This window comes from Cherax quadricarinatus, chromosome 6 (genome assembly GCF_038502225.1).
Source record: "Cherax quadricarinatus isolate ZL_2023a chromosome 6, ASM3850222v1, whole genome shotgun sequence".
Classification (NCBI taxonomy): Eukaryota; Metazoa; Arthropoda; class Malacostraca; order Decapoda; family Parastacidae; genus Cherax; species Cherax quadricarinatus.
In genome coordinates this window covers 43,802,088-43,820,489 of record NC_091297.1, presented here as the reverse complement: position 1 = coordinate 43,820,489, position 18,402 = coordinate 43,802,088, and the positions used below count along the sequence as shown (strand labels likewise).

Below are 18,402 nucleotides of genomic sequence, written 5' to 3'. Positions count from 1 at the left end.
ACAATACTTGCACACTTCCTAGGTGCAACATCCATCATGAATTAAAGGGGAGAACTTGGCAAAAATCACATTTACTCATGAAGCACACGTGCAGTAATTGCCTTACAAAACGACAGCTGTTGTAGCACTGACAAGAGTAGCAGGGTAACACCACAGCCAGATGGTTACCAAAGTTAATAACAAATTCTTATGAAAAGAACCCAAACTACATTAGAAATAAATGGTATAAAATACCAACACAATGGAAATATAAACACATATGCAGTATAATGTGATCCTTTATTGACTACGTTTCGCCCACACAGTGAGCTTTTTCAAGTCACAAACAGATCTACCTGGGGTGGAAGGGATGCGAGTATTATAGTCAGGTTCAGAATGCTGAGGTCAGGTGGAGAATGCTGCATCTGATGATGTACCGAGTGGGGTTATAGAGTCTAAAATCTTGGGTAGCTTGGAAAGGAGATTGGATAAGTTTGTGAGCAGACCTTCTACAGTGTTCTTCTACACTGTAGAAGGTCTGCTCACAAACTTATCCAATCTCCTTTCCAAGCTACCCAAGATTTTAGACTCTATAACCCCACTCGGTACATCATCAGATACAGCATTCTCCACCTGACCTCAGCATTCTGAACCTGACTATAAATACTCGCGTCCCTTCCACCCCAGGTAGATCTGTTTGTGACTTGAAAAAGCTCACTGTGTGGGCGAAACGTAGTCAATAAAGGATCACATTATACTGCATGTGTGTTTATATTTCCAAACTACATTAATTAAGCCGGAGATTAAGACATACGATATCATCACAAAACTTACCCTGCCCCAATTAATTTGCACACTATTGTATATTAAACATTCACAAATTCATCAAAAATATATTAACAATACTGTCACTATATACATACATTTTAATTACGTATAAACATGATCAACAAGTTTAGAAAAGGTTTAACTGTGTATGTGCAGTGAAAAAAAAAAATTATATTCCTAGAGATATTAAAAAGTAAGGGAGCAAGGGGCTAGTAACCTCTTCTCCTGTATATATTACTAAATGTAAAAGGAGAAACTTTTGTTTTTCCTTTTGGGCCACCCCACCTCGGTGGGATACGGCCGGTGTGTTGAAAGAAAGAAGATTAAAAAGTAAAACTGAAGGGCCTATAAAAAAAATTGCACTGTACTAACATGCTAGGTAGAAAAATCAAATTACTAAAAACCACATACTTCAGTTTCTAAAAATTAAAAAAAGAATTGTTTGCAGACTTTCCTGTAACTTAAACTGACAAATGAAGAGAATACAGATGAGAGATCTACAATATTTTTGGGGTGACCAAAATGAAATTTCACATTATACTGGACATGGCAGAACTTTGCCCTACTGACCTCCTTCACGCGAGCCATTTTGATTGTGAGTCTTCGAATTTGTGCTTGCCTCTCCTTCCTCTGATTAAAGAGTTCCAAGCGTTCTCGTCTAAGTTCTTCTTTTTCAGCTCTACCTTTCTCTTCAAGCTTTCTTTCTATAGCAGCACGCTGTTCCTCCTGGGGATTCAATACATGGAATAAATACGTAACTATTTTATTTATAAAGACCTGTGGAAAACAAAACAAGGCTACTCACTACTTTTACTTTATTTCCTAAGGATGATCTCCATCCCCAACCATAGTATATACAAGCTGAAGAAAATAAAATAGTGCATCTTTGTTAATGTAAATTTATGCATAAATGTTACCATTCTTGTTTAAATTAAAATTTTTATAATACATTTCATTACGGCACTGTAATATAATTTAAACATGAACTTACCTTGTCCTTTTGTTTGGCTTCATCATTTTTGAAACGCTTCAGAGTTCCAAGAAGGGCGCCAAACATGCGACGATTTCTGAGGGTAAAAAAAAAGCAGTGCTGTTTTACTAAAGCAAAAAGACAAGGTATCTAATTTCCCTCAAAACTACCTTCCTAAAGGTTGGCAATGACAAACTGCAAAGGGAGAAAATCAGGTATGATATGATTAACAGGAGGGCTAACTCCAATTTATTGGATCAAGAGCCCATTACCAACATCAAAATGCCACCTCCTTGAAGGAGCTGCATGTCTTAACCATATTAACATACAGTATTTGTAATTATTTTACCTATTTGATAGTAAGAGAAAAAATTCTGTCTGTCTTAATTTTCCTTTAGATAACAGTCATATATTCCAATGGTTTAGTACAGGGTGGTTCAAAAAGATAAACTCAATTTCAAAGCAGTCTGATTTGAAATTAGGTCCACATTTTTAACCCTTTCATTGTCGGTGCCGTAGTACTACAGCTTGCAAACCAGTGTTAGTGCCGTAGTATTACACCAAAATTCTAGTGGCTTCAAATCTAGCAGGAGAAAGCTGGTAGATCTACATGTGAGAGAATGAGTCTGCATGGTCAGTGTGCACAGTATAAAAAAAAAATCCTGCAGTACGCCCTGCACAATGAGAAAAAAACTCCGACCGTGTTTTTGGTTTAAAACACTGACTTTGAGGTGCATATTCATATGGTATGTATTTGGTCTCACTTGATAGAATGGAAGATATATTACATAAATAGATATGATTTTGATTGGTTTCACGATAAAAAGTACCTTGAACTTGAACTCAAAGTAGCGGAAATGTTCGATTTTTACCAATGTTCAAGAGTAAACAAATGACATCGCCGTCCAATACGTGCCCATGTGGCCAGTCTAATATGCAGTCACGAATGGGTTGACATTATTTATACATTTATTACAATAATGCAATAGTCTGCATAACTGTAAATCTTCTATTTTTTTGTGTGAATAAAAATTCAAAATGGAAAGCAAGAGTAATAAAAGAGGGGCCTGGAGATGTGACTAATGAACAGAGAAAATGTTACTTTTTGTGCCAGGAATGTCTGCATTATTTATTCTGGACCCCATTTTGAAATTGGCATCTTTTGAAATTTGTGAGAAATTGGCCAAATTGCCAATTTCTGACCATTTTATTGGGCAGTTGAAATCAGTAAATGGGCAGTTTCTTGTACTCAATCAATAGATCAAATAGAGTTCTAGCAAAATAGCTGCAAGTTTGGTCCAAGGGAACAACTGAATTGGCCAAAAATAGGGCTCAAAGTGGACAAAATTGCTGCTGCTCATAAATCGCCGAGACAGCTAACTTCGTGAGAGCTTAATTCCATAAGTGTTCCATCAAATTTCGTACTTTTGGTGTCATTATCATCGGGAAAAGATTTTCTATCACTTCATAAAACTTTTTTTTTTTTTTAATTTTCCAACATTGAGACCAAAGTTTGAGAGCAGGGGTCTCGACAGTGAAAGGGTTAAAATGCCCTATACTAACCCTTTCACTGTCAACACTACCCAAACTGAAAACCCCTTCTGTGATTTTTTTAATGAAAAACTATACATCTTGTAAAACTGTGGGGAATTTTTTTCTAAAGGTAATGACACCAAAAATGCAAAATTTGATGTAATATTTATGGACTTACTCAGGCACAATGTTGGAGGTTAGAGAGCACCTTGTGCAAACAGCAATTTTGCCCAATTTGAGACCAATTTCAGTACTCAAACTGACCCAATATCTGGCTATTTTGAAAGTAAGCCTTCTGCATTTTCACTGACAGAAAAACCGCCATATCAACCACTAGAACTACCCAGCAACTTGGTCAATTTTAACCCTCTGACTGTTTTGGTCATATAGGTATACCATCTTTTAGGAGTGAAGAAGAGCAGAATGTAAGTGTGGGGGAGGTACGTGAGGCATTACGTAAAATGAAAGGGGGTAAAGCAGCTGGAACTGATGGGATCATGACAGAAATGTTAAAAGCAGGGGGATATATAGTGTTGGAGTGGTTGGTACTTTTGTTTAATAAATGTATGAAAGAGGGGAAGGTACCTAGGGATTGGCAGAGAGCATGTATAGTCCCTTTATATAAAGGGAAAGGGGACAAAAGAGACTGTAAAAATTATAGAGGAATAAGCTTACTGAGTATACCAGGAAAAGTGTACGGTAGGGTTATAATTGAAAGAATTAGAGGTAAGACAGAATGTAGGATTGCGGATGAGCAAGGAGGTTTTAGAGTGGGTAGGGGATGTGTAGATCAGGTGTTTACATTGAAGCATATATGTGAACAGTATTTAGATAAAGATAGGGAAGTTTTTATTGCATTTATGGATTTAGAAAAGGCATATGATAGAGTGGATAGAGGAGCAATGTGGCAGATGTTGCAAGTATATGGAATAGGTGGTAAGTTATTAAATGCTGTAAAGAGTTTTTATGAGGATAGTGAGGCTCAGGTTAGGGTGTGTAGAAGAGAGGGAGACTACTTCCCGGTAAAAGTAGGTCTTAGACAGGGATGTGTAATGTCACCATGGTTGTTTAATATATTTATAGATGGGGTTGTTAAGGAAGTAAATGCTAGGGTGTTTGGGAGAGGGGTGGGATTAAATTATGGGGAATCAAATTCAAAATGGGAATTGACACAGTTACTTTTTGCTGATGATACTGTGCTTATGGGAGATTCTAAAGAAAAATTGCAAAGGTTAGTGGATGAGTTTGGGAATGTGTGTAAAGGTAGAAAGTTGAAAGTGAACATAGAAAAGAGTAAGGTGATGAGGGTGTCAAATGATTTAGATAAAGAAAAATTGGATATCAAATTGGGGAGGAGGAGTATGGAAGAAGTGAATGTTTTCAGATACTTGGGAGTTGACGTGTCGGCGGATGGATTTATGAAGGATGAGGTTAATCATAGAATTGATGAGGGAAAAAAGGTGAGTGGTGCGTTGAGGTATATGTGGAGTCAAAAAACGTTATCTATGGAGGCAAAGAAGGGAATGTATGAAAGTATAGTAGTACCAACACTCTTATATGGGTGTGAAGCTTGGGTGGTAAATGCAGCAGCGAGGAGACGGTTGGAGGCAGTGGAGATGTCCTGTTTAAGGGCAATGTGTGGTGTAAATATTATGCAGAAAATTCGGAGTGTGGAAATTAGGAGAAGGTGTGGAGTTAATAAAAGTATTAGTCAGAGGGCAGAAGAGGGGTTGTTGAGGTGGTTTGGTCATTTAGAGAGAATGGATCAAAGTAGAATGACATGGAAAGAATATAAATCTATAGGGGAAGGAAGGCGGGGTAGGGGTCGTCCTCGAAAGGGTTGGAGAGAGGGGGTAAAGGAGGTTTTGTGGGTAAGGGGCTTGGACTTCCAGCAAGCGTGCGTGAGCGTGTTAGATAGGAGTGAATGGAGACGAATGGTACTTGGGACCTGACGATCTGTTGGAGTGTGAGCAGGGTAATATTTAGTGAAGGGATTCAGGGAAACCGGTTATTTTCATATAGTCGGACTTGAGTCCTGGAAATGGGAAGTACAATGCCTGCACTTTAAAGGAGGGGTTTGGGATATTGGCAGTTTGGAGGGATATGTTGTGTATGTTTATATGTGTATGCTTCTAGACTGTTGTATTCTGAGCACCTCTGCAAAAACAGTGATAATGTGCGAGTGTGGTGAAAGTGTTGAATGATGATGAAAGTATTTTCTTTTTGGGGATTTTCTTTCTTTTTTGGGTCACCCTGCCTCGGTGGGAGACAGCCGACTTGTTGAAAAAAAAAAAAAAAAAAAAATATACGTCTTAAGAGCCACTGGGTTTGACGTATATATAATCAAATTCTAGTGGCTTCAAATCAAGCAGGAGAAAGCTGGTAGGCCCACATGTGAGAGAATGGGTCTGTGTGGTCAGTGTGCACCATACAAAAAAAAATCCTGCAGTACGCAGTGCATAATGAGAAAAAAAAAAGGACGTTTTTTTAATTAAAACGCCGAATTTGTGGTCTATTTTCATATAGTATTTATGATTGTATTCTCATTTTCTTGGTCTCATTTGATAGAATGGAAAACATATTATAAAAATAAAGGTGATTTTGATTGCTTTTACTATGAAAAGAACCATGAAATGGAGCTCAAAATAGGGGAAATGGTTGATTTTTGCCGATGTTCAAAAGTAAACAAATGATGTCATTTTCCAATAAATGTCCAAGTAGCCATTCTAATATGTAGTCATGAATGGGTTGACATTATTTATACTATTACAATATTCAAGTAGTCTGCATAACAGTAAATCTTCTATTTTTTGTTTGAATAAAAATTCAAAATAGAAAGCAAGAGTAATATCAGAGGGGCCTAGAGACTACATGACTGATGAACAAAGAAAATGTTATTTTAGAGCCAGGAATGTCTACATTGCTCATTCTGGACCCTATTTTGAAATTGTCATATTTTTTAATTTTCATGAAATTGGCCAAATTTCAAATTTCTGACCACATTATTAGGTAGTTGAAATTGGTAATGGGCAGTTTATTGTACTCAATTGATAGAAAAAATGGAGTTCTAAAGAAATAGCTATGAGTTTGGTCGACTGGAACAATGGAATTAGCCAAAAATAGGGCTCAATGTGGGCAAAATCGCCGATTTGTAAATGTCACCGAAGTTGCTAACTTTGCAAGAGCGTAATTCAGTCAGTTTTCCATCAAATGTCGTTCTTTTGGTGTCATTACAATCGGGAAAAGATTCTCTATCATTTCATAAGAAAAAAGTTTTTTTTGGAAGGGGGGGGGGGAATTTTGCAACACCAGGACACACCTCAGAGTTTGGGGTTGTGACAGTAAAGGGCTTAATATTTTTAAAAAATTGCAATTTAAAAAACAAAGAATCCAAACTAAACACGGTAGGCATTCCCACCACTAAAGAACTTCTTCTTTGCTCATTAATCCCATCCCCAGGACCCTCCAATATAACATTCACTCTTCATTTTGAATCCATTGCCACACAAAAAATTTGATGCTATCCCAATTACTCGCCTAATAAACATAACCATGAATGTCTGGTCATGGTAATTAAAGCAGTCCTAGTAATTAAAGCAGATGTTTTAATAACCCTAGAATTAAACAAGGAGGAAGTCATAAGGGTTAAGTCCCTCCCCAGGAAAAATTGTCAAAAATCAACCACTTCTGCCACTTTGAGGACTATTTCAGGTCAACCTGCAATTTGAAACTTATTAAATTTTTTTTCTATTTCACTAGTGATCTTCTGGTCATTCTAATAAAACCAACAGCCAATAAAACCAAGAAACCATCCTCAAAAATGCCCCCAAACTGTTATTTTAACCCAAACACAAGGTCACAGATTAACTGTTCCCATCATGCACAGAATAGTACAATTTTTTTTTTTTTATATTGAGCACACCTACTGCATACACCAATCCTCTCATATCCATGCCAAAAATTTACTCCTCACATGAAATTTGAGGGTACAATCATTTAAGCACCATCTATGAAAGCAACACTGGTCCCAATAACAGACCTATGCAAGCATGTGAAAGGGTTAATTAATACTGTGCTAAACATTCCATTAAATTACTCTCTATACTAACCTGTCTCGAGAAGCTCTATCCTTTGTGAGTTCCGCAGCGGCTTCAGTACGAGACTTGGTGTCTGGCTGTGGGCGAGCAACCGACGAGGCCAGTGATGGCTAGTAGAAGTAAAAATACAAAATTATTCATTTTTTCCTATCGATCAATGGAATAACAGACTTGCCCTTCTATCTAATAAATTATGATGATGCAGCACATTTTTATGCTGTCATATTACAGACAAATACAGTAGTAAAAACAATCTTGTTAAGTAAGGTGACCTAAGAATGGATTCTGGAAAACCAATTAGCTGGACTCTTCTGGTAAGTGGGAATGGCAGTGCCTGCACTCTCAAGAAAACATGGGAATATTACAGTCAGAACGTGAGTCGACTGATATCGGTACTCTTCTGGAAGGAGGGAATTTGAATGAATGATGGTATATGAGTTTTCTTCTTTGGATCATCCTGCCTTGGCAGGAGATGGCTGTTCTATAAAAAAAAAATTAAATTGCCATTAACCTTTCACTCTCTCTTAATTAAGTAGATTTACATCATTAGCCCCTTGAAGGTCACAACCCCAAATCCTGAGGTGTCTCCTGGTGTTGCAAAATTTCCAAAATAAAATTTTTTTTTTTCTTATGAAATGATAGAGAAACTTTTCCTGATTGTAACGACACAAAAAGAATGAAATTTGATGGAAAACTGATGGAATTACATAAGAACATAAGAATGTAGGAACACTGCAGAAGGCCTACTGGCCCATACGAGGCAGGTCCTTATCAAAACGACCTCTACCTAAAGATACTCAAGAAATAACTCCCGTACCCCATGACACCAATCAAACCCAGCCCCTCCCACTCATATATTTGTCCAGTCTCTTCTTAAAGCTACCCAAGGTCCTAGCCTCTATCACCCCACTGGGAAGACTGTTCCACGCATCTACAACTCGTTAGAAAACCAGTACTTACCTATGTCCTTTCTCACAAAGTTAGCAACCTCGGCGATATTTACGAATCGGCGATTTTGCCCACTTTGTGCCCTACTTTTGGCTAATTCCATTGTTCCAGTCGACAAAACTCATAGCTATTTCTTTATAGCTCCATTTGTTCTATCGATTGAGTACATGAAACTGCCCATTTACCAATTTCAACTACCCAATAATGTGGTCAGAAATTTGCAATTTGGCCAATTTCACGAAAATTAAAAAATACGACAATTTCAAAATAGGGTCCAGAATGAACAATGCAGACATTCCTGGCTCTAAAATAACATTTTCTTTGTTCATCAGTCACGTCTCCAGACCCCTCTGATATTACTCTTGCTTTCTATTTTGAATTTTTATTCAAACAAAAAATAGAAGATTTACTGTTATGCAGACTACTGCAATATTGTAATAATTGTATAAATAATGTCAACCTATTCATGACTGCATATTAGAATGGCTACTTGGACATTTATTGGAAAATGACATCATTTGTTTACTTTTGAACATTGACAAAAATCAAACATTTCCCCTATTTTGAGCTCCATTTTAAGGTTCTTTTCATAGTAAAACCAATCCTAGTCACCAAGAAAATGAGAATACAGTGCACAACCATAAATACTATATGAAAATATACCACAAATTCAGCGTTTTAATTAAAAAAACTGTCCTTTTTTTTCTCATTATGCACTGCGTGCTATAGGATTTTTTTTTATATGGTGCACACTGACTACACAAACCCATTCTCTCACATGTGGGCCTACCAGCTTTCTCCTGCTTGATTTGAAGCCGCTAGAATTATTGAGTACATATACATCTGAAACACTGACTCGTAAGATGTATATATACAGTGGACCCTCAGCTAACGATGGTATCGGCTAACGTTAAATCCAGCCAACGATACATTTTAATGCAAAAATTTTGCCTCGGCTAACGCTAAAAAACTCGCCCAACGCAATTCATTCGAGATGCGTCCATGCGTGGCCTGAGCGCACCTCAGTTGTCCCGTGGGTGCCAGTGTTTACAAGCCAGCCAGTGCAGTCGCATCTACACATACAATCGGAACATTTCATATTATCACAGCGTTTTTAGTGATTGTACCTGCAAAATAAGTCACCATGGACCCCAAGAAAGCTTCTAGTGCCAACCCTGCAGGAAAAAGGGTGAGAATTACTATGGATATGAAGAAAGAGAGCGCATGTCTCGGAGCTGGCCAGGTTGTATACCAAACCCCAATCAACCATTGCTACTATTGTGGCCAAAAAAACGACAATCAAGGAAGCTGTTCTTGCAAAAGGTGCAACTTTGTTTTCGAATAAGAGATCGCAAGTACTCGAAGATGTTGAGAGACTGTTATTGGTGTGGATAAACGAAAAACAGATAGCAGGAGATAGCATCTCTCAAGCAATCATATGTGAAAAGGCTAGGAAGTTGCATGACGATTTAATTAGAAAAATGCCAGCAACTAGTGGTGATGCGAGTGAATTTAAGGCCAGCAAAGGTTGGTTTGAGAGATTTAAGAATCGTAGTGGCATACATAGTGTGATAAGGCATGGTGAGGCTGCCAGTTTGGACCAAAAACCGGCTGAAAAATATGTGAAGGAATTCAAAGAGTACATAGACAGTGAAGAATTGAAACTTGAACAAGTGTTTAATTGTGACGAAACAGGACAGTTTTGGAAGAAAATGCCAAACAGGACCTACATTACTCAGGAGGAAAAATCACTCCCAGGACATAAGCCTATGAAAGACAGGCTTACTCTCTTGATGTGTGCTAATGCTAGTGGTGATTGCAAAGTGAAACCTTTATTGGTGTATCAAACTCCCAGAGTGTTCAGGAGAAACAATGTCCTCAAGGCTAATTTGTGCGTGATGTGGAGGGCAAACAGTAAGGCATGGGTCCCTAGAAACCTTTTCTATGACTGGTTACACCAAGCATTTGCCCCCACTGTGAAAAATTACCTCCTGGAAAATAAATTGGACCTTAAGTGCCTGATTGAGACACTTATGCAGCATATGGGAATCTTTATTCAGGAAACGTTTCGCCACACAGTGGCTTCATCAGTCCAATACAAAGAGGAAGGCGTAAGGAGAGGAGGAGAATGAGGTAATCAGTCCCTCAACCTGGAGTCGATGTGTTCAGTCCATGGACTGAACACATCGACTCCAGGTTGAGGGACTGATTACCTCATTCTCCTCCTCTCCTTACGCCTTCCTCTTTGTATTGGACTGATGAAGCCACTGTGTGGCGAAACGTTTCCTGAATAAAGATTCCCATATGCTGCATAAGTGTCTCAATCTTCAACTTGTCGGTTTTTCAAACCATTCATCACACCTTAAGTGCCTCCTGGTATTAGATAATGCTCCTGGTCATCCTTCAGACTTGGCAGAGCGACTTTCTGGGGACATGAGCTTCATTAAGGTCAAGTTTTTGCCTCCTAATACCACTCCTCTCCTGCAGCCCATGGACCAGCAGGTCATTTCAAACTTCAAAAAACTCTACACAAAAGCTGTTTCAAAAGTGCTTTGTAGTGACCACAGAAACTCGATTGACTCTAAGAGAGTTTTGGAGAGATCACTTTAGCATCCTCAATTGTGTAAACATTATAGGTAAGGCTTGGGAGGGAGTGACTAAGAGGACCTTGAGCTCTGCTTGGAATGAAACTGTGGCCAGAAAGTGTAGACAAAAGGGATTTTGAAGGATTTGAGGCTAACCCTGAGAAATGTATGCCAGTTGTGGAATCAATTGTGGCATTGGGGAAGTCCTTGGGGTTGGAGGTTAGTGGGGAGGATGTGGAAGAGTTAGTGGAGAAGGACAATGAAGAACTAACCACTGATGAGCTGCAAGATCATCTTCAACAGCAAGAGGCCAGACCTGAGGAAACTGCTTCGGAGGAGGGGAATAGAGAAATTGAAGAAGTTGCCTGCCTCGAAGATTAAGGAAATGTGTGCGAAGTGGCTTGAAGTGCAAATATTTTTTGATGAAAATCTCCCTCACACAGCTATTGTAAGCCGTGCTGGTGACTATTACAATGATAATGTTATGAACCACTTTAGGAAAGTCATAAAGGAACTGGAGGTACAGGCCTCTACAGACAGATATGTTGTGCGACAGAGGTCCAGTGACTCTCAAGCTGGTCCTAGTAGCATTAAAAGAAGAAGGGAAGTAACCCCGGAAAAGGACTTGATACCTCAAGTCCTAATGGAAGGGGATTCCCCTTCTAAACATTAACAACTTCCACACTCTCCCCTCCTCCCATCCCATCAATCATCACCAGATCTTCAATAAAGGTGTCAGTTTGTATTAAAATTAATATTTCATGTGGTAATTTTTTTTTTCATACTTTGGGGTGTCTTGCACAGATTAATTTGATTTCCATTATTTCTTATGGGGAAAATTAATTCAGCTAATGATAATTTCATCTAACGATGAGCTTCCACGAACAGATTAATATCGTTAGCTGAGGGTCCACTGTACGGCCAAAACAGTCAAAGGGTCAACCCTTTCAGGGTCGACAGGCCCTCTCCCAGACTCATTCTCAGGGTCGAGGAATTTAAAAAAAAAAATTTCTTATGAAAAGATAGTTTTTTATTCTCAACATTATAGGCTAAAAAAAATTTTTTGCCATCAATACTTACCGAGATATGGAGGTGTGAAGTTGACAGAAAATAAGTCGCACGTGGCATCATCGCCGACTGCCGGTCACCCGGTATTTTCTTATTAACTTTTTTTCTACTTTTTTCTATTTTTTTTTTCAAGTAACTTTTATGGCCTGTGAGACCAATATGAGCACTATTTTGTAAGTTTTTTCTCTTTATTTACTACACAATAACTGCACAAACACTGTTGTCACTACATTTTTTACAAAACTTGTTTACACAAAAGAACAATATAAAATGTTGTTTATTACTATTTTTCTATATTTTATACACTTATGTACAGTCACAGAACATGTTTCAAAAAGTTCTGCAGCCTGTGGAACTCTTTGAAACATGGTGTAATGCACAATGGAGTTTTTCACTCCTCACACATAAAACGAGTCAACTGACCATTTGCGAGCCAATGTTTGGACGAAAATAAAGCGATGATTTCCGAAAAGGAAGACTATCAAGCCGGACGATTATCAAGGGACCACTGTATAATTCTCACAAAAATAAAAACTATCATTTCACAATAAAAAAATTTTTTTTTTTTTTTTTCAAAAACTGTTTGACCCCGAGAACAAGTTTGAGAGAGGGCCTGTCGACCTTCAAAGGCTTAAGGCCACTGTTGTTAACGTATGTCTACGTCTAAAGCATAAATGCCTCCAAATATGCTGTGATTGGTAAATTTTGTTCTGGATATGAGAGAATGGACCTGTTTGATGGGTGTGAATAGTATAAATAATCCTACCTCATGCATGATGAGAACAGGTAACCTCTGACCTTGTGTTTTTTGTTAAAATAGAAATTGAGGCATTTTTCAGGACAGTTTGCTTAGTTTTATTGGCAATAACATTGTGTCAGATGGTGGACAACCATATACAGTAGGGCCCCACTTATAAGGCAGGTTAGGTTCCAGGCTACTGCCAGAAAGCAAACTTCGCCAGAAAGCAGAACACCATTTTTTTCCACTTATAAATGTGTATAAATGCCAGTTGACAAGTTTACACTAACATATATTAAGTTAGCAATAGAACTTAGGCATTAAAAAACAATAAAAAGTAAAATACACACACAGAGTATACTCATTATTTACCTCAAAATATTTTTAGTCTTAATGTAGGGCAAAAGGTGAATAGCATTTACTACAAGAAATTAGGTGTGGTAGCCTTCCTGGCCACCCCCACCCACATAATATACTACGACGATGCTTAAATAGTGATAAAATGCATATACAGGACACTCATTACTTACCTTAAAATATTTGTAGTTTTAATGTAGGGTGAAAGGTGAAAAGTATTTATTTGTAGAAAGTGGTGTGGTAGGTAGGGTAGTGTAGGGAAGCAAGCCTGGCCACCCCACCCACTATGTAAACAAACAGACAATGCATCTGGTTGTGGTTCATAAACATTCATATAAACACCTTACATTGTGTACAAGTTGTCTCCACAGTGGTACAGTAGAATACATAGAGACCAACACTTCAATTCTCATGTAATTTTTAGAAGGAATGGTGCACTGACAAATTATTATTATTATTGTTACAAATTATAATCAATATTAAAATAATTATTATTACAAATAATTAAAAATAATTATTATTAAAAGTTATTACAAATTATTACTGCAAGTTATTATTATAATCATAATAAAAAAGAAACACTAAACCCACAAGGGTCGTGAAATGCTATATATAGAGTGAAGGCATATGAAAGAAATATTTATCTACAGTTGAGGTGTTTTATCTCCGTTATGCGTGCCGTGAAGGTTCTCTGTACATTTTCTAGGTCAGCAATTTCACCTGCCTTGAAAGGTGCTGTTAGTGTGCAGCAATATTCCAACCTAGATAGAACAAGAGACCTGAAGAGTGTCATCATGGGCTTGGCATCCCTCGTTTTGAAGGTTCTCATTATCCATCCTGTCATTTTTCTAGCAGATGCGATCGATACAATGTTATGGTCCTCGAAGGCGAGATCCTCCGACATGATCACTCCCAGGTCTTTGACGTTGGTGTTTCGCTCTATTTTGTGGAAGGAATTTGTTTTGTACTCTGATGAAGATTTAATTTCCTCATGTTTACCATATCTGAGTAATTGAAATTTCTCATCGTTGAACTTCATATTGTTTTCTGCAGCCCACTGAAAGATTTGGTTGATGTCCGCCTGGAGCCTTGCAGTGTCTGCAATGGAAGACACTCATGCAGATTCGGGTGTCATCTGCAAAGGAAGACACGGTGCTGTGGCTGACATCCTTGTCTATGTCAGATATGAGGATGAGGAACAAGATGGAAGCGAGTACTGTGCCTTGTGGAACAGAGCTTTTCACCATGCCTGCCTCGGACTTTACTCTGTTGACTACTACTCTCCGTGTTCTGTTAGTGAGGAAATTATAGATCCATCGACCGACTTTTCCTGTTATTCCTTTAGCACGCATTTTGTGCGCTATTACGCCATGGTCACACTTGTTGAAAGCTTTTGCAAAGTCTGTATATATTACATCTGCATTCTTTTTGTCTTCTAGTGCATCTAGGACCTTGTCGTAGCGATCCAATAGTTGTGACAGACAGGAGCGACCTGTTCTAAACCCATGTTGCCCTGGGTTGTGTAACTGATGGGTTTCTAGATGGGTGGTGATCTTGCTTCTTAGGACTCTTCCAAAGATTTTTATGATATGGGATGTTAGTGCTATCGGTCTGTAGTTCTTTGCTGTTGCTTTACTGCCCCCTTTGTGGAGTGGGGCTATGTCTGTTGTTTTTAGTAACTGTGGGACGACCCCCGTGTCCATGCTCCCTCTCCATAGGATGGTAAAGGCTCGTGATAGGGGCTTCTTGCAGTTCTTGATGAACACGGAGTTCCATGAGTCTGGCCCTGGGGCAGAGTGCATGGGCATGTCATTTATCGCCTGTTCGAAGTCATTTGGCGTCAGGATAACATCAGATAGGCTTGTGTTAACCAAATTCTGTGGCTCTCTCATAAAAAATTCATTTTGATCTTCGACTCTCAGTCTGGTTAGTGGCTTGCTAAAAACTGAGTCATACTGGGGTTAAATAATGACACTAATCACTCCAAAATTAATTCCTCATCAGTTTTGAGTGTGGGGGAAGTGTATGAGGCAGTGGGTAGAATGAAAGGGGGTAAAGCAGCTGGGACTGATGAGATAAAGATAGAAATTTTAACAATAATCTGCACCAAATAATTTTTGAAAACAAATCAACACTTAAAATATATGTACAATTCATTCTTTTAATAATAAACTACTATACACAAAAAGTATTATTAAGAACTTTATGCAATGCAGTCAACCTATATACTGTATTCATTTTCTCTAAACATGACTAAACAAAATTATGTACAGTCATGGGAATCTACTAAACAAGCTAGGCAACTTCCCAGTGCACACAGTACATGTATATTAAAATATTTTTTCTCCAGATCATAGCAGCTATATATAAAAATTATTTTCAGTAAAGCAGCTGAAGTTGCACTTGCATTTTAAAATGTATACAGTATTATAGATATTTTGATCACTCAATAAAAATTAGAAAGATAATTTACTTACCTTCGGTATCTTCTCATCATTTTCAACCACCTCCTGGACTCGCCTGCCACGGGCTTCCCCATGGACTTCTGTCCTGAAGTCATTATGTGACTCTACTCTGGAATCCACAGCCCGGTGATCACCACGGATTTCACCCCTTAGATCACCTCGAGAACGGCTCCTTGGCTCAATATGTTGTTGGTCAAGCACTACAGCCCCCAACCTGATGATTGCATAATTTATTTTTATCTGTGTGCATGATATAAAAATTACATATGTACTATAAATCGAACTAGGGAAAAAAAAAAAAGTTTGTAAATGATAAACATCCAACAAACTTAGTCCTGAATTTTGAGGGGATACACAAATTGCAATATTGTACTGTAGTACTAAATTGCACCAGTGACAACAGGAACTGTTATACTGTACATTTCATTAACCCTTTCTTTAACCCTTTCAGGGTCGACAGGACCCCTCAGAGACTTGTTCAACTATCCAGTACAGTGGTGTTACAAAAAACGTGATTCTAAAAGCTTAGAGATCTCCAGTGAATACTAGAAAGGACTGCCCTTCTAGCATCCAGCCTGTTACTGGGTTTTCATAACAAGTAGTCAGTATCCTTGTCCAATTATCCATTAGAATTCAATATGATTCAATAGTGCTTCAGGATTACAACTGGTAGGCTACTAACTAGAGAAATTAAAATTTAATAAATTTATTAAGTCTAGAGGTATATTATCAAATTAAATTCAATTAATCACAATAATCAAAATAATATCACATCTCTCGAGTTCAATATTATTGTGCTGAAAGCACATATCGCATTTATAATTCTTAAGTACCGTCTGGTACATTAACATTTAACCCTTTGACTGTTTTCGACGTATAAATACGTCTTACGAGCCAATGTTTCTGACGTATATATACTCAATAATTCTAGCGGCTTCAAATCAAGTGGGAGAAAGCTGGTAGGCCCACATGTGAGAGAATGTGTCTGTGTGGTCAGTGTGCACCACATAAAAAAAATCCTGCAGCACACATTGCGTAATGAGAAAAAAAAACTGATCGTTTTTTTGGAATAAAACGCCGACTTTGAGGTGTATTTTCGTATAGTATTTATCATTGTATTCGCGTTTTCATGGTCTTAGGTGATAAAATGGAAAACATATTACAGAAATAGAGATGATTTTCATTACTTTTACGAAGAAAACGACCTTGAAACTAAGCTCAAAGTAGCGAAAATGTTCGATTTTTACCAATGTTGAAGAGTAAATAAATCACACCACACGTCCAATACACGTCAACTAGGGAGTCTAATATTCTTTCACTAGTGCACTGATATTATTTATACCATTTTTACAATAATGCAGTCGTCTGCATAACAGTAAATTTTGTATTTTTTTGTATGAATAAAAAATCAAAATAGAAAGCAATAATAATATAAGAGGGGCCTAGAGATGTGACTAATGAACAGAGCATATGTTATTTTAGTGCCACGAATGTCTACCTTGTTTATTCTGGACCCTATTTTGAAATTGGCATCTTTTTTATTTTGCGTGAAATTGGCCAAATTGCCAATTTCTGACCACCATATTGGGTAGTCCAAATTAGTAAATGGGAGGTTTCTTGTACTCAGCTGATAGATAAAATGGAGTTCTAAAGAAATAGCTATGAGGTTGGTCAACTGGAACAATGGAATTGGCTGAAAATTGGGCTCAAAGTCGGCGAAATCGCCGATACGCATATGTCGCCGAGACCGCTAACTTCGCGGGACCATAATTCCACGAGTTTTCGACCAAATTTCGAACTTTTGGTGTCATTACCATCGGGAAAAGATTCTCTATCATTTCATAAGAAAAAATAATTTTTTTTTTTTTCAAAAATTGAGCGACATAGAATGACAGTTTCAGAGAGGGGCCTGAAACAGTCAAAGGGTTAATAAGATATTACAAATATGTACAAGCAAGTGTGTATGTGTGTAAGTGCTCTAAGTAGTTCTCTGTCTCACGACTCGACTAGACTTAAACAAGTGACTGACAAAGTCCTCATATAAACTAACCTCTTGACCGATTGGCAACCAGAACAGTCTGCTTGAACAATAAAAAGAATGCTAAGCCCAATAGCAATATAACAAGCAACTGCAACACAGAATCAGGAACAAGGAGATAATATAACGACACTAAGTAGGGACCATCAGCAGATCCTCCACAAAAGTTACAAAACTCCCATACTACTGAATCTAAGTTCAACATAAGAAAATCCCCGACTGTGATAATACACAGAAACCAGTACAAATTAGGTCATAAGCTATAGTTCAGGACCTGAGTTACTCAACCCATTCAGGGGTTGCAACACCCCCCCAACACGACAGACGGTCGCACTAGGAGTTGCATTGTCTTTCACATTATTACTGATTACTCATATCAATACAATTTAATATAAATATTAATCAGAGTCACTCTTGTGCCAAGCACTTCTATCATTCAACAGTGTCAGTTTCACTAGGATATGCCCCTAGACTAGGGCAGTACACAGTATCGTATCTCTGCATACTCGTGGTTATGTACATCAGTGTAGAGACAGGATAGCGTAGATGAGCAAGGCACTATGAGGCTCGATCATATTAGAGGAGACTGGTTGTGGAATGCTATGTAGTATGGACATCTGAGTATGAAACAGCTTAAGGTGTGTAGGGAGGGGGGGGACCTGCGGCAGGACAGTGTTGCGTCACGCAGTACATCGCCCACACCACACTACCCACTGAACACTCAGCTTATGTCTCCTTACACACAACAATACTATGAATATATAAATATAATAATTAGACATGACATGAGTATAC

General features: G+C 38.0%; 1 protein-coding gene across 1 annotated transcript in view; it reads right to left on the bottom strand.

Annotated features, from left to right (window-relative positions):
* Pnn (desmosome associated protein-like protein pinnin) overlaps positions 1-18,402 on the bottom strand; it is a 118,985-nt gene that overhangs the window by 40,822 nt on the left and 59,761 nt on the right. The window contains exons 3-6 of the mRNA XM_053782303.2: positions 15,582-15,783; positions 7,420-7,517; positions 1,799-1,874; positions 1,378-1,533 (exon numbers count right to left, since the gene is read on the bottom strand). Coding sequence (XP_053638278.2) covers positions 1,378-1,533; positions 1,799-1,874; positions 7,420-7,517; positions 15,582-15,783 — 532 coding nt within the window. The remainder of the gene's footprint in view (positions 1-1,377; positions 1,534-1,798; positions 1,875-7,419; positions 7,518-15,581; positions 15,784-18,402) is intronic.